At 37.8% G+C, this 17889-nt stretch overlaps 1 protein-coding gene across 4 annotated transcripts in view; it reads left to right on the top strand.

Annotated features, from left to right (window-relative positions):
* The window catches only part of Kiaa1328 (KIAA1328 ortholog), a 265884-nt gene that overhangs the window by 35854 nt on the left and 212141 nt on the right, over window positions 1-17889 (top strand). For all 4 annotated transcript variants that reach the window (XM_057788713.1, XM_057788712.1, XM_057788711.1 and 1 more), the window contains one exon: window positions 14163-14278. In XM_057788713.1, coding sequence (XP_057644696.1) covers window positions 14163-14278 — 116 coding nt within the window. The remainder of the gene's footprint in view (window positions 1-14162; window positions 14279-17889) is intronic.

The following is a 17889-nucleotide window of genomic DNA, read 5'->3' as shown; positions in this document are numbered from 1 at the left end:
CATTGGCGCCTGCCCATCTTTTCCTTCAAATGGAGCCAGGAGAGGCCTGATGTCTTGGACCAGTCTTTGCTGTGACTAACTCTCTAGGTGTATCTCCTCAGTGTAGGGGCAGGAACCGTTCCCTTCCAGGTGAACTCCTCAACACCAAAACATGGATGCGTGGTATTCCAATGACCCGCGTAAAGAAGGCCGAATGCAAGGGGTCGGGCGGGGTCCAGTAGAACACAGGCGACACTGCAGTACAAGCTGGAGGTGCCTGCGCTCCCTTTCGGGGGTTGCTGAGGCCTGCCCGCTGCTCTGGTTGGGTAGCCTTAGTGTAGGGGCGTTTGTGCTCTCTACCGGGACCGTCCGCCCCAGGATAGTACACACTCACCCGTCCCGATGAAACTTCTTGGCACCTACACAGGAACTCCTGGATGCCCCAATGAGCCAGGGACTAATGGAAGTAGGGCGCAGGCAGAGCAGGTCCAGCAGATCACAGCAGAGACTGCAGCCCCAGCAGCAGGGGCCCGCTTTCCCTGGCGGGGACCTTGAGGCCTGCCCTCTAGTCAGGGACTCACTGCTCTGGGTTGGTAGCCTTAGTGAAATGGCAGGAAACTGTTCCACAGCTAAGGACCTTGCAGACAAGGCAGGTTTGGGGGTGGGGGTGGGGGCGGGTGTGTAGGAGAGCAAGCCCTGCAGCAGGAGCTGGGGGAGGGGTGTTTGTGCTCTCTACCTGGACAGTCTGCCCCAGGATAGCACACACTCTCCCGTCCCGATGAAACTTCTCGGCACCTACACAGGAACTCCTGGATGCCCCAATGAGCCAGGGACTAAGGGAAGTAGGGCGCAGGCAGAGCAGGTCCAGCAGATCACAGCAGAGACTGCAGCCCCAGCAGCAAGGGCCCGCTTTCCCTGGCAGGGACCTTGAGGCCTGCCCTCTGGTCAGGGACTCACTGCTCTGGGTTGGTAGCCTTAGTGAAATGGCAGGAAACTGTTCCACAGCTAAGGACCTTGCAGACAAGGCAGGTTTGGGGGTGGGGGTGGGGGCGGGTGTGTAGGAGAGCAAGCCCTGCAGCAGGAGCTGGGGGAGGGGTGTTTGTGCTCTCTACCTGGACAGTCCGCCCCAGGATAGCACACACTCACCCGTCCCGATGAAACTTCTCGGCACCTACACAGGAACTCCTGGATGCCCCAATGAGCCAGGGACTAAGGGAAGTAGGGCGCAGGCAGAGCAGGTCCAGCAGATCACAGCAGAGACTGCAGCCCCAGCAGCAGGGGCCCGCTTTCCCTGGCGGGGACCTTGAGGCCTGCCCTCTGGTCAGGGACTCACTGCTCTGGGTTGGTAGCCTTAGTGAAATGGCAGGAAACTGTTCCACAGCTAAGGACCTTGCAGACAAGGCAGCACTTCCATTGCTTTTATTCAATGTAGTATCTGACATTTTATTTATTTTTTTCCTATTTATTTATTTATTTATTAAAGATTTCTGCCTCCTCCCCACCACCACCTCCCATTTCCCTCCCCCAATCAAGTCCCCCTCCCTCGTCTGCCCTAAGAGCAATCAGGGTTCCCTCCCTGTGGGAAGTCCAAAGACCATCCACCTCCATCCTGGTCTATTAAGAGGAGTATCCAAACTGCTTAGGCTCCCACAAAGCCAGTACGTGCAGTAGGATCAAAAACCCATTGCCATTGTTCTTGAGTTCTCAGTAGTCCTCATTGTCTGCTATGTTCAGCGAGTCCGGTTTTATCCCATGCTTTTTCTGACCCAGGCCAGCTGGCCTTGGTGAGTTCCCGATAGAACATCCCCATTGTCCCAGTGTGTGGGTGCCCCCCTCATGGTCCTGAGTTCCTTGCTCGTGCTGTCTCTCCTTCTGCTCCTGATTTGGACCCTGAGATTTCAGTCCGGTGCTCCAATGTGGGTCTTTGTATCTGTCTCCTTTCATTGCCTGATGAAGGTTACTGTTCAGGAGGATGCCTATATATTTTTCTTTGGGTTCACCTTCTTATTTAGCTTCTCTAGGATCACGAATTCTAGGCTCAATGTCCTTTATTAATGGCTAGAAACCAAATATGAGTGAGTACATCCCATGTTCCTCTTTTTGGGTCTGGCTTACCTCACTCAGGATAGTGTTTTCTATTTCCGTCCATTTGCATGCAAAATTCAAGAATCATTGTTTTTTACTGCTGAGTAGTACTCTAATATGTATATATTCCATACTTTCTTCATCCATTCTTCCATTGAAGGGCATCTAGGTTGTTTCCAGGTCCTGGCTATTACGAACCTATATCTTATAGATACTTTCTATATTTTCTTTCAACAATTTCAACAATTCAAATTTTATACTGGAGTCTTTGGTCCATTTAAAGTTGATTTTTGTGCAGGGTATGGGTCTGAGTTCATTCTTAGTACTGTGTCTGAAAATCAGTGTGCTGAAAATCAATCATTTGAAATCAAATTTCAGTCAAAAATCAATTTTGATTGTAAATAAAAAATATGAGACATGGTCTGAACTCTCAGTTTTGTTTGATTAATCTATAGGTTTATCACACCTTCTTCTTCAGTGAAGTTGTAAGTTTGGAAATTGAGAGGCCTATCCATGGGCTATGGGATCCAATTCAAGGCCTATAAGCTTGTGAATGGCAGGCTTTATCCTCAAATCGTCTCCACCCAGCTATTATTGTGTTACAGTAGTTCACATGTTTTCATTTGTTTTAGTCTTTCTCTTGGCAGTGTTTGCACTTGTCAGGTATTAAGGCTTGTATTCCTTATGTGGATTTTACCTGATTACATTTTATTCTCGTGATGTAAGGGGAGTTATTTCCCTAATTATATTTGAGTTGTTCACTACTACAATATAAACATACAGCTGGCTTTTGCAATTTTCTGTGGGAGCCTGTATTTTGTATGATCTTTATTACAGTACTTTTTTGTGAATTTTATAATTTTTCCCATCTCTGTGTAATGTCCAGCATCAAATGAGAGTAGGGGATATGGTCACAGACAATTTCTTAGTTTTGTATATGAAGTTACATGATAGTATACGTAACATGGGTTCAGTCTTCCTTTAGAGTCTGCATACCAATCTCTCTATTGATTGATTGCCTTGGCTGTAAGCTAATACCGTGTTGAATTCCTGGTTTCTGAACATAAGCAGAATTACTTTAGTATTTCACTATTAAGTAATATATTTTATAGGTTTATAATAGATGGTCTTTTTCTCTCATTTTTAATTTTCTTAATATTTTTAATAGATTTTATTTTTAAAATTAAAATATACTTAAAAATATATCACTTTGCCATTCCCTTTCCATCCTCATATACTGCCCTTTCCCTTTCTTAAGTTCATGACTTCTTTTTCTTTCAATGTTTTCTTACATATATATTTTTCCCTAGTATATAAATATCACCTGCTGAATCTGTATACTGTTATTTTTATGTATATGTTTCAGGGCTAACCATTTGTACTAGATACCCAGTTGGGGGCCTCTTACTTTGGGAAGGTTAGTTCTCCCACTTTCATCATTCCTTAATTGCCTCCAGTGTTTATCTAGAAATGGGGTCCCATTACATTTCCCCTTTCCATGTTAGCATTTTGTTGGTATCATCTGGTGGGTTTTTTCTATTTATCGAATTTTTTAAATTATAATTTTTTTATTTTCAAATGTTTTTATATATCTACTATAGATAGTCATATATTTTTGTCTGTGGTTCTATTAATGTATGGTACATTGCATGAGTTAAGTTTTAGATATTGTACCGACTTTGCATTCCTGAGATAAATCTCAGCTGGTCGTGACATACTTTTTTATATACCTAGATTCTACTTGCTAGTGTCTTGCTAAGGATTTTTCGAGACCAGCCTGGTCTACAGAGCTAGTTCCAGGACAGGCTCCAAAACCACAGAGAAACCCTGTCTCGAAAAACCAAAAAAAAAAAAAAAAAAAGGATTTTTGAATCTATATCATAATAGATATGTATTTGTAGTTCTTAAAATCTTTGCAAACATTGCTTCATCTGTCATTTCTAAAGTACTGTATTCCTTTAGACAGTGATTTTAAATTTCTACACAGTGTTGAAAAGTTGTCAAGAGGAAATTAAACCATTTCATTTTACTTTTGAAATCCATTAATTTTTCTTTTAACCATGATGGTGTTTGTTTGCAAACTATGTGTCCCTTTCTCTTGGGAAGTATACTATGAAACTGTTCTTTCTCCAGAGGGAGAAATGATGTAATTATATAACAACTGCAAGGTGTGGAGTGTAGGCAGAGGCTGCTCATTCATTTCCCAGCCACCCAGACCTGAAATAGGCACACAACTGTGTTAATTAAAACAGCATTTGGCCTACTAGCTTATGCATATTTCTAGCTAGCTCTTACATCTTAAATTAACCCATCTCTCTTAATCTGTGCATCACCATGAGGTCATGGCCTACCAGGAAATTTCCACAGGGTTCCAGTGAGCATCTTTCTCCTTTAGCAGCTACATGTCTTCTCTCTGACTCCACCTGCTGTCTCTCTATATCTCTTCTAGACTGACTATATTCTGCCCTGCTATAGACTGAAGCAGCTTCTTTTATTAACCAATGGTAATAAAACATATTCACAGAATAAGGAGGGGAATCACATATCACCTCCCCTTTTCTGTCTAAATAAAAAGGAAGGTTTTAACTTTAACAAGTACTGTGGAGTATAATATCAAGTGCTTTGGGCATATGCCAAGGAGTGATATAGTCATGTTGCAGATTTATTTTCAGCTTTGAGAATTTTCCATATTAATTTCCATACCAGTACCAGTTTATATTCCCAACAACTGTGAATTGAATGAGGTTTCCCTTTTCCCTTCAAACATTTGTTGTCAGTTGTTCCATTGATTTTTGACATTCTGACATGGATAAGGATGAAATCTCAAATTGTTTTGATTTGTATTTTCCTAATTGATAGGAATGATGATGGGTTTTCTTGTGAGATTTTGCAACCTTTTTTTTTTAAGTTTTATTTTAAGAACTGTTCAAGACCCATGCCTGTTTTTCAGATAGGTCATTTGTTTATTTGACTGGTTTCTTTTAGTTCTTTCTGTGTCCTAGATATTATTATTACTCTGTCAAATGTATAGCTGGCAAAGATTCTCTCCCATTCTGCGGGCTTCCTCTTCACAGGGTCTAATTGTTTCTTTAGCTTTGCTGAACCTTTTAAGTTTCATGAAGTCCCATTTTTCAATTGTTAGTCCTAATTCTTGGGGAAATTATTCAGGAAATTCTTTCCAACACTTATATCACATAGAGTTCTGCCTGTGTTTTCTTCTGGCAGTTTTGGTGTTCCAGGCTTCAGATTTAGGTCTTTGGTCCATTTGAAGTTGTTTTTTATGCCAGGTGATAGTACTGTTCTAATCTCTTTCTTCTGAATGTGGACATCCAGTTTTCACATTATCATTTGTTGAAGATGCTTTTTCTTCAGCTTATGGTTTTGTTGTCTTTGTCAAATATATGTCTGAAGTTATATGTACTCATTTCTAACTTCTATTTTATTCCATTGCTCTTGATGTCAATCTTTGTGCCACTACTTAATGGTTTTTATTTAGTATGGCTCTATATTGTGTGTTAGATCTGGAATGGATATCCCTCTAGCAGGTTTTTTGTTCAGGATTGTTTTAGCTGTCTGAGGTCTTTTGTGGTTACATGTGAATTTTAGGGTGGCATTTTATGTTTTTATTTTTGTGAAGAATGAGATGAAAATTTTTGATTGGGATTACATTGAATCTGTAAGCATATTTCAGTAAAATGTTGATTACCACAATATTGAGCCTGGATGTCTTTTTATTTTCTAGTGTCTTTCTGTACTTATTTTTTAAGATGCTTAAAGTTTTCATTGTTAAGTTCCTTTACTCCCTTGGTTAGGCATATTCTTTCGTATTTTTTAGGCTATTTTAAATAGGAGTGTGTCCACAATACTTCTCTATATGTTGAGTGTATAGAAAAAATTATTAAGTTGTGCAAATTGACTCTTTCTTGTCACATTATTGAATTAGTTTATTGTTTTCCTCAAAGTTTTCTGATAGAATTCTTGGGGTCTCTAACATGTAGTATCATATTATCTTATAATAGAGATAGTTTGACTTATTTTTCCCCTGTTTCTATTAATTTGATTTCCTCTTTTTGTCTTATTGCTCCAGGTAATACTTCCCCAGTCTCCCCCTCTCGCTTTCTGTCTCTTTCTTCAGTTCTCTCTTCCCTTCTCCATTCCCTTTATCTCAATAAACTCCACACTCAAACTGTTTCTATGGTGGATTTGTCTATTGCTCACCTACCTTTAGACCCACCCTCCATGGGATCCACGGCAAGGATCCCTCTCATGCCTAACAACAACAGCATGGATAGTAGATATCCTTCTCTTGTTCCTGACTTTAGTGGGATTGCTTCAAGATTTTACTATTTAGGATTATGTTGGCTGCGGACTTCTCATATCTCTTATGTTGACATATATTTCCTCTTGCTTTACATTCTTTAGAACTTTATCATTAAGTCATGCTGGATTTGGTCAAAGGGCTTTTCTGTATCGAAATGATCTTGTGATTTTTTTAAGTCCATTTATGTATTTTATTACATTTACTGATTCACAAATATTGAACCATTCCTGCACATAAGGGATAAAACCAACTTTATCATGATGGATAATCTTTTGATATATCTCAATGTACTATTTACAAACATTTTAGTGAATATTTTTGAGTCTATGTTCATCAGGGATTTCAACTTGCAGTTTTTTGTTGTTGTATCTATATCTGGTTTTGACACTAGAATGATACTATTTTTGTAGAAGGAATTTTGGTCTGCTCATAATGTTTCTTTTTTCTACTTCTTCTTTCTCGAGTAGTTTACATAGCATTGTCTGTGGGTCTTCTTTGAAAGTCTGGTAGAATTATGCTATTAATCCATTTGGTCCTGGGCTTTATTTATTTATTATTTTTAGCTGAATGCTTTATTATGATTTTAATGTCCTCCTTTGTTATGGGTCTGTTTAGGTTATTGAGTTCATTATGATTTGATTTTGTTGGTTTTTCTGAATCTATAATTTCATCCATTTTGTTTAGGTTTTACATATGTGGCACTTTGAGTGAAAATGGCCCACATAGGTCCATAGGGAGTGGCTCTATTAGGAGGTGTGACCTTTTTGGAGTATGTGTGGCCTTGTTGAAGTAAATATGTCACTGAGGGTGGACTTGAACATGTCACTCTTCTTCCTGCTGCCTTTGAATCCAGAAGTAGAACTTTCAGCTACCTCTGCAGGATCAAGACTGCCTATGTGCTGCTATGCTTCTGGTCCTGAATATAATGGACTAAACCTCTGAACTGTAAGTCATTTAAATGTTTTCCTATGTAAAAATTGCTATGGTCATGGCGTCTCATCACAACAATGGAAACCCTAACTGAGACGGAAATTGGTACCAGAGACTGGAATATTGTTCTGATAGCCCAGGCCCCGCTTTCGTTTGGAGGAATAAGTTGCCATGTTATGGAGTCTCTTCATAGCAATAAAACCCTAAGCCAGCAGCTTAATGCAATAAAAATTTTTAAAACATTTCTATGTAATATTCTGAATTTCTTTGGTGTCTGTTCCGATTTTTCTTGTTTAGTTCTCTCTCTCTCTCTCTCTCTCTCTCTCTCTCTCTCTCTCTCTCTCTCTCTTCTCTCTCTCTCACTTTTTTGGCTAGTTGGGCCAAGGGTCTGTGAATCTTGGGCCACGAGCTGTCGCAAAACCAGCTCTTAAGTTTATTGGTGTGTATGTGTGTTCTTTTTTTTTTTTTTCTATTTAACTTATTTCCATTCTGACTTTTATTATTTCTTGCCATCAACTGGACTTGGATTTTTTCCTCAAGTAGGACTGAGGTGTACTAATTCTGTGGATGGTAAGGTTGGTTGTCTCCTATTAATCCCACCAATTGAGAATAAGGCCACTACCACGGTTTAAAGCCAAATTTGAAGAAACTTTAATCAAATACTGACTAGGTGGATGGAACCTGGCCAGATCTATACCCAGGTTCCTGGGAAATGGCCCAGAATCAAGTATGGCAAGGACATAAAAAGGAAAGCCCATAATTCATTGCATTTCTATTAGGTCCTACCAGGGGCAAGTATATATCCTGACATATTTCCTGCTTATTTACCTCCTGCCCACATGTGATGAAGCACATCCAGTGCAGATGTGTCAGACAAACTTGTTTATGGGAGTGAGAACATGTGATTTGTTATCTCCCATAAACAACAGCCTCCAGCATGTCAGGAACTATCTGTCCATGGGCAAGAGGCTTGCAGATCATAGGTGTTTTTATTTCATGGATCTCTTATGCATAGTAATTAAACTTAAAATGCAACCTTGACTCTCACACTTCCTAGTGTTCTTTTATACACACAAGTAAGAGTCTTCAGTAGAAACAGTTTTCAAAATGAACACTTCCAAATCTGAGAGTTCCAGCTCTTGGGGATGGTGGTGATGGAGGAGGTAATTTCATTGGTTAAATAAAGAAACTGCCTTAGTCCTTTAATAGGACAGAAAATTAGGTAGGTGGAGTAGACAGAACAGAATGCTGGGAGAAAGAAGCCGAGTCAGGAGTCGCCATGATTCTCCCACTCCAGACAGACACAGGTTAAGATCTTTCCTGGTAAGCCAGCTCGTGGTACTACACAGAATATTAGAAATGGGTTAGATCAATATGTAAGAGCTAGCCAATAAGAGGCTGGAACTAATGGGCCAGGCAGTGATTAAAACAATACAGTTTCCATGTAATTATTTTAGGTAAAGCCATGTGGGCGGCTGGGTGCCGGGGATACAGCCCTGCCCCTCCTCTTATTACAACATGGTGGGGCAAATGAGCCTTAAAAAGACAGAGTTCTTGCCAGAATGGGCTTAAAATATGTCAGCCAAATGTGTCATGCCAGGGTTGCTTTGACATTGGTTTGTTGTTTTGGTGGTGATTAGTCAGTCTGTATCTTTTGCTTGGAGAAAGAGGCCATTGATATTTAAAGTTATTATTGAAGTATGTGTGTGAATTGTGGTCATTGTGTTGTTGATTTTTGATGATGTTTGTGTTCTCAGTGGCACTTTTTATTTATTTTTTGCTTCACTTTTCTTTCCACAGAATCACTGCAGAGCACATTTCTCCCTTTAGCTGAAAACATTGCTTCCTATTTTCTTTAGGTTTGGTTTGTTGGATATATATATATATATATATATGTATATATATATATATATATACTATTTATATCATGGGAAATTTTTCTTTTCTCCCCACTTATGTGAATAGTTTACTGAGCATATTAATCTATGATGGCTGTCATGGTCTTTTAATACTTGGAATCTATTGCTGTAGACTCTCTGGCTTTCATAATTTCCATGAAGAAATAAGCTGTTACTTCTGATGGGTTTTTCTTTATGTGTGGTTTTTGTTTTTCTTTTACAGCTTTCAATACATGTTATGTATACTTAGTGTTTTAGCTATGATAAGATGTGGGGATTTATATTCTACTTGGTGTTCTGTGTGCTTTTATTTGTATGTTTCTCTTAGTTTGGGGAAATTTACTTCTATGGTCTTGTGGGAGATCTGGTTTATGTCTTTGACTTAGGATTCTTCTCTGTTTTCTATGCCTTTAAATTCAAAGGAATGGTTTTTTTCCATACTATTCCACATTTTCTGTGTTTTGTTTATTTTTTATTTTTTCACACTCTTTATTTGACCTAGATTCTCTCACTTTATCTTCAAGTCCTGAAATTCTATCTTCTGCCTCATCTATTGTACTTGTAAGGCTTTTCTTTGAGTTTTTTAGTTGGACTGTTGTGTTTTTCAACTACATCTTTTTTTTAAAAAAAAAAATGAACTATTTAATTATATGTATGAGTGCCCTGCATGTAGACCTACGTGCCGGAAGAGAGCAACTACATCTTTATTTCAGCTTGAGTTCTTTTCTTTGTTTCTGTCTCCTTATTAAATTCCATTATTAAGTCTTATATTTGTTAGAAACATTTCGTAACTGAGCCTCTCTGCTGGCACAGAAAACTACAATCAAATCAGATTAGACTGAATCAAAAATGCCCACGTTTAATGAATGCCACGCTCTCGGGTGGCTGGGAGCATGGCAGGGGGAAGACAGAGGGAGAGCATACACAAAACCAGAAAGAAAGCACATAAGCACATGTTCCTTTATCTGGCTCCAGACTAAATACCCAGTGTGAGTGCTCCTGACCCTCCCCAAGGAGGGCTCAGCATTTGGCAGGTTGGGAGTTTGAGTCCAAGCACTTGGCAGGCTGGAATTGAAGTCTAGACCAGAGCAATTCCCAGGCCAGGGGCTGGGGTGACTCTTTCAACTCAATATTACATTCCAGACTCTTTGGATTTAGGGATGTTAGAGGGCTGGGGTCTCACTTTTGACCAAACAGTATGGTCTTCATTATTTATGTCAACCTTGTTTGTGTTTTCTTGGGCATCATCCAGGCATTTGTTTTTCTTAAATTTATTCTTCTTAATTTCACTTAACTCTTTCTTTTTGTCTTTAAACTCCTTGAATTCCTTGATGAAGTTTGATTGTTCTTTTAAATTCTGTGTCCTAGGGTTCATTTTTGTAATTATTATTGGCCTATCTTTTTTGGGGGGGTTGTTTGTCTTATTTTTTCAAGACCAGTAGATTTTTGAAGGGAAGATACTGACTTGATCCTTTTTATATTGTTGATATTTTTGCAATGAAATTTGGGCATGTGGACTCCTTTGTTCAAAGTCTGATATGAACAGAGAATTGGCAAAATACATTGTGTGAGCTGGGGATGTTGTCTGTGGACTTGTTGGAAATCACTTTCATTATGTTGCTGTATGTCCCCTGTATCCTTCATCTCTCCTGGACTTTTATCATGAAAGGATATTGGATAATGAGATGACCACGTAGTTTTTGTCAATTCTGTTTAGTGTGTTGTATTTCATTTATCAGTTTACGTAAGTTGAACCATTTGTGCATTTCTAAGATTAAGTCTACTTACTCATGGTAGATAATCTTGTGATGTATTTTTTATTCAGTTTGCAAGTATTTTGAGAGTTTTTGCATTTCTGTTCATAAGGGAAAATAGACAGTAACTTACTTCCTTTGTTGTGTAATTGTGAGCTCATAAGAAGAGGCAGGCGGATCTCTGGGAGTTCGAGGCCAGCCTGGTCTACAAGAGCTAGTTCCAGGACAGGCTCCAAAGCTACAGAGAAACCCTGTCTCGAAAAACAACAACAAAAAAAAAAAACAAAAAAAAAAGAAGAAAAAATATGTCATGATCTATTTTGTGGAATAATTTGAGGAGTACTGACATTCATTTTTCTTTTGAAAATTGAGTAGAATTCTGTACTAAATCCATCTGACCCTGTGCTGTTTTTGGTTGGGAAATATTTAATTTAATTACTGCTTCTATTATACTAGGGTTATAGATTTATTTAAATTGCTCATCTGATCTTTATTTAACTCTGGTAAGTGATATGTATCAAGGAAATTATCCATTTCTTTTAAATTTTCTATATGCAAGGGGTATAGACTTTTAAAGTATGTCATTGTGATTCTCTGGATTTCCTTGGTGTCTGATATCATGACTGTCTTGTCTCTAACATTATTAATTTAGATCATCTTTTACTTTGTTTTGTTAAGGGTTGATCAAGCTTAATGATTTTACTCAAAGAACCATTTTTTTTGTGGTGTGTATGTGCAATGTGCTGCAAGTTGATTAATGGCAGCAACATAAACCTGCTGCATCCCTGGATCTGGGGCAGTGAACTTGGCTTGCAGAGCTGGTAGTAAATGAACCTCTGCCATATTGAAAGCCCAAGAGTGGCGGAGCCAGCATCCAGGGTTGCTGTGACCACACTGCTTACTATTTTAAAATATCCCTTTTCAGAAAGGGATTTCGATTACACAGTAGGACAAATTCAGACATAGGAGTGGGTATACGGGGAGGGGAGCGGGGGGAGGGGGCAATATGTGAGAGGAGGGGGAGGGAAATGGGAAACGGGGAGCAGTTGGAAATTTTAATTAAAAAAGAATAAAAAAAATGAAAAAAAAAACCTCTAGATGAGATACATTATTTTAAAAAATTTGTATAGGCTTGGGAGAAAGAGGAAAAAGAGTATAGAGAACTATAAAATATAATTTTTTAAAAAATAAAACAAAGTCTTAAAAGAGACAGTAAAAGTAATATGAGAACAGACAGTCATAGATTAAAGGAGTAAAGGTAGTAAATATTAAAAAATAATTGAGAGAAAAAAGCCACTCAAAGATGGAAAATACACAGAGTCTGGATTATGTATACTGTGTGTTTTCTTTATATTTTTTGACTGTTAATGAACTAACTGCAGAGAGACATTTTGTTCTGGGGGTTGTTGCTAAACTAAACCAACATGTATATTTTAAAGGTGTTTTGACTTCAAAATTTGAGTCTGAAGACGTATTACTTTGGAAAAGCAATCTGCTTTTGTTTCCACAGGAGATGAGAACCTGTGGGTGCCTTTCAGGCTAATGTGGTTTGATGGAACAAGACCCCCTGAAAGATCTTGAACCCCTAAAAATACTTCTCCCCTCAAACAGCAAGAAGCAGTTTAGAGAAAACAATGCCCAAGTTTCCAAAATGATTGTAAATTTTGTTTTCATTTAATGGGGAATATCATATAGAAATGAATATTTACATTGGTCTGGATCTTGGTCTATTGATATAGATTTAAGGACAATCTTGTCATTTGTATTTTTCTACTTTTGTTTAAGGCATTATGTTTATACATTCATTAAAAATGAATAATTAAAAACTACATATTAATAATTATTTATAATAGTCAAATTTTTAGTCATATAAGTTAGGTTTTCTAGACATATAAAGATGTATCAGTTAGACACTCTTCAACACTTCAAAGCCTACAGAATATGGCATTTAAACTGTTTTAAGAACTTAGACTTTTCTTGACAATGGGACATATCTGCTTCTGGCAGCACCAATTACTTTCAAAAGGTTGATGGGCATCAAAGACATTTGGTATGGAATTTGCCTTCAATTGAGAAGGCTAGCCATTTGTGCAAGAAACTGCTCTTGCCTGGACTGCTTGATGGTATGCTTTGAGAACTGGACATGCAGGACCCACAGAAAAGTGACTTCTAAACTTTCTAAAAGACAGGATGGCCCTTCAGGATTCCTGCTTCACAGAGGAAACTGCCAGACATTCTGCAGGACAGAGAAGAAAGTGACTGACAAACTGCCAATATAGGAAATACAACCTTTCACATTTTCTGCTTCATGGAAAAGTCTGCCAGATACTATGGGCCTGTAGGCTAAAGATGGATGCCCCAACTTTACAGAAGAAATTTGGGTGACTGTCTAGGCAGTGAAATGTCTCTGTCAATTCTAGAGTTTTGGAAGTTGCTTACAATGCACTTTCTGTGTACTTAGGTAATATATATCCTTTTTGGGTCCTTGATGGAGTTGAAGACAGATAGTTATTGTTTTCCTTAGTGATGATAAAAGACAAATTAGATATGAAACTTCAGACTCACAAAGAAATATTGTAACTATAATTACTGCTTGATACCTGTTTTGTTATATGTAATTTTACTGTGTTAAAGCTAAAAACATTCCTTTTTATTTAGACAGGAAAGGGGAGATGATGTGGGATTCCCCTCTGTATGATATATATATATATATATATATATATATATATATATATATATATATATATATGTTTTATTTCTATTGGTTAATGAAGAAGCCACTTTGGCACATGGAAGGGCAGAATAAAGCCAGGTGAGAAATACAAACAGTGATATATAGAGTAGGTAGAGTCAGGGAGATGCCATGTAGCTGTTGAAGGGGAAAGATGTTAGAAATCTGGAACCTTATCAGTAGACCATAGTCTGTGGTGGTACATAGATTAGTAGAAATGGGTTAATTTCAAATGTATGAGTTAGTCAATAAGAAGCCTGAGCTAATAGGCCAAACAGTGTTGTACTTAATATAGTTTATGTGTGATTATTCGGGTCTGGGCAGCCAGGGAATGAATGAGCAGTCTCCACTTACATCCTGAATCAGAAATGTAGTTTGGGTGAGCTGAAGCTGTAGACATGTGTCTTTATTCTGGTGAACTTTTTATTTTTCCCTCTTTTTTTTTTTTTTGTTATTTCTTTTAGAGTAAGTGAAGAAAAGGAAGTGACAGAGGAACGACTGAAAACGGAGCAGGAATCCTTTGAGAAGAAGATCCGGCAGTTGGAAGAACAGAATGAACTGATCATCAAAGAAAGGGAAGATATCCTTTTGAAAGTTTCTTTCATTTTTATGTACAGTAAGTTTGACTCTTGTATGAAGAAATTGTATACTCCAGAGAAATAATTGTTCTAATTTATAAATCTGCATGTGCTGCCATTTCTGGGCAATCAGAAAGACACTTAGCAGCATGTGCTGTTGCTTCCTTTGTGCTTGATAAGGCCATCCAGCTGTTCTGCTGCTGTTATTGCTCGTGCAGAACACATTTATCAACTAAAACAGACAATAAGAAATTTGGGCTTTACCACAAAACGTTGCATCTTCATTAAATCCCCCCACTACTATAATAGAGGCTTAGCTTCCTCATATTTAGAATTCTTCCTAGGTAAAGTTTAAACTGTTGAAAGGAATCCTGTTCTGTTATAAACATGAAATGAAAAAAAATCTAGAAGTCAGAACAACAGCTTATAGTGTATATAGCTGTTGTAGTTGATAAATGCTTACACTATAGTATAAAACCAACAAGCAATGTCATGAAGCAGAAAACTTTGCAATTTAAATTTAGAAGTATTGAGAATGCATGTGTGTGTATATGTACCCATGTACGTAGTGCATGGTTTGTACAAAAATAAACACATTATTTAAGACTGACTTTTTGTTTAAATTATGTTGTATGTGTGGGGGGCTTTGTGTTTGTGAGAGCATGTGCCCATGGAGGTCAGAGAAAGGATTCCCTGGAGCTGCAGTAACAATTGATTATTAGCCACCCCGTATTGGCTAAGTACCTTTGGAAGAGCAGTAAGCATTCTTAACCTCTGAATCATATCTCTAGCCCCAGTACAAACATATTTAAATTAAGAAGTTCTACTTAGAGGGATATGTGAATTAAAATAACAATACTTATGAACTTTCTCTTGGTTGGGTAGAATTGTATAATGTCATAGATCAAAGAGAGAAGCAGTTGTCCTTAAACAAAGAATGATGGATCTTTCAGCTAAAGCAGTGTGAATGCTTGAAAGAGTCATTGTCCTTATTGGCAGAGTCACTACTAACTTGATGGTTATTTTTTCAAAGATTCCACAAGTGACAAACAATCTTTTTTTTGGTTTTTCGAGACAGGGTTTCTCTGTAGCTTTGGTGCCTGTCCCAGAACTAGCTCTTGTAGACCAGGCTGGCCTCGAACTCCCAGAGATCTTCCTGCCTCTGCCTCCCGAGTGCTGGGATTAAAGGTGTGCACCACCATTGCCCGGCGACAAACAATCTCTTATATTGATAATAATAATGTATTTAAAATATTAGAGAAATCTAATCATAAAGATAAATTAACTAGCTTGAAAAATCACAAAACTGTTACTATAAAAATGAGTTCTGAACTTGTTTTCACACAATAGAATCATATGATAGAAAATTAATACAGTTAGAATTTTTACTTTTTAATTTGTAGAGTAGATCATTAATAAGGTTTAATGACACCATGATAGTAAGTTTTTTCCCATTCTCTTTCTCTGTGTGTGTCTCATTCTGACTTCTCTCTCTGACATCTCTCTGTCTATCTTTCTCTGTGTCTCTATCTCTGTCTCTCTTTCTCTGACTCTGTCTATTTATCTGTCTGTCTGACTTTCCATCCCTCCATGGGTCCATCATCTTGGGCCTCTTATGGCTTTTTTTGACTTCATTATTCCAAGAATGTCAGCCCTCAGGACAGAGACCATGTTCTGCTGTTTTGTTTTTTTTTCTCCTTGTTAGAGAAATACTGTTTACTGAAAATTCAGAACACACTTTGGATAGCACTTTCACAAAATAGTAGTTTAGAAATCCAATGACATTTCCATTTAAAGGTCTGTTTTCACCTAAGAACTGGAGAGAGATGACCTCTAGTATTGATTTGCGGGTTTAAAGTTATCAGTGTTGGCAGCTCTACAGTTGTAGCTTCTAATGTCTGTTCGAGTTCAAAGGACTACATTTAAATTAGGGCAGGAAGAAAGGGCAACTGTAAGTCCTCTCCATGTAAAAAGAAAATGAAGGAATTTTATCGGGGAGTCCTCGCATCCCTCATGTGATAGTGCTGTATGATATTACTGATATCACATGGGTTGCTCTGACATGAAAGAGGCTGAGAAGGTTGAGCACAGACAGTTAGTTGTCTGATTTGGATAGTGTCGCAAGTAGTGAGTGAGAAGGAACCTGAAGTTGCCTTCTACTCTGCTAGCAAAAGTAGAGGATATAGAACTTACTTTTTCTATGGAAACAAAGAAATATTTTGACTTTCTTGGGACAAGATGTATTGCATCCAGTGGCGTCAGAATTAAGTTGAGGAAAGAAAGTAAGAGAGATTGGTATTAGAATATTTGAAAGGCTGGGCAACCAGAGTAAATCCTTGTTTGTTGTGTTAATACTTAAGATACTTATATAGCTTTCTAAGAAGGTAGTATGTCATTTCAGTGGGCAGTGACATTAGTGCTCTGTGAAGAATGGTGTTTTCAGTGCTTAAGCTGTATACACTTATCAAGGCCATGAATGGTTTCTTCTGGAAAGTGGGGTGTTGAGACAGCGCAAGTGGAGTGGAGTGGCACAATATTTAGTGTTTCCTCCAGGACTTAGCTCAAGACTCAACACAAACACATTATTTCTGTAGCCTAAATCCAGAGTGATAGCAATTAAATTTAGCTGTGTCCCTTATGTCTGCGGCTACTTCTGTGCTCTAACTTCCACAGGTAGTTGCGTTCAAGACCCCAGGGTTCGCTTAGCCTAAAATACTCATTGTTTAACTCTCTTCAGAGAAAGGGAAGGATATACATGAGCTTATAGACTTAGAGCTGTTTCATATACAGTAAGCAGGGAGTTGGTGTCAGCACTTATTTTGAATTGTGAATGAGGACTGAAGTAAATGCTGGGGTATTAGCAACAATTAAAATGATTAGTTGACGTAATCCCTCTTGAGGCATTTTAAATCACAAATGGTAGGTCATGTGTATAGAAGTTTATTGTCAAAAGGGGAGAAAGAAATGATACTAACAATGATACTCAGGATTTTTGTTACAAGTATATTGCCCAGGTACAAATCTCCTTAATAGAATAAACCTGTCAGAGGTTAATACAGATGATTTTACAGTACATAAAACTCCATAAAACTCTGAAATATAAAATAAGCTTGTAATTTAAAACAATATAATTTTAACTACACATACATTTACCTATCACACATGAATGGTTCAGACTCTTTCATCTACATGAAGTCAGATAATCTCAGTTCATTTTAAAGTTCATTTCTGTGTGAGGCACCATGGCAATATACCAACGAATTGTAGTTTGGGGCATTTTTAAGGTATGTTATACCAAATTAGTTTTTCTTTTAAGGGATAATAATGTATTAACAATACAGACTAATTCATTAGTGGAAAAGAAAGTTATTTTGCATGTTTGCATAAGGATATGACATGTGATAGCATATATATATTATTAAAACATAAACGTTCTTATAATTTTTAGTCTTTAAACAAGGAATACTATGCTTTAAGACCTTGGAAGTATAAATAAATATGGCATTTTCACTGCCACATGGGTCTCTTGAGCCTTGTGGAACTTTGCCTACCTGAGTGTGTGTGAAACAAGAGAGAATCTTTAAGAGACACCTAAAGAGAAATTTGACCAACA

Source organism: Chionomys nivalis, chromosome 14 (genome assembly GCF_950005125.1).
Source record: "Chionomys nivalis chromosome 14, mChiNiv1.1, whole genome shotgun sequence".
NCBI lineage: Eukaryota > Metazoa > Chordata > Mammalia > Rodentia > Cricetidae > Chionomys > Chionomys nivalis.
The sequence above is the reverse complement of the archived record's forward strand: the minus strand, read 5'-3'. Positions and strand labels throughout refer to the sequence as shown.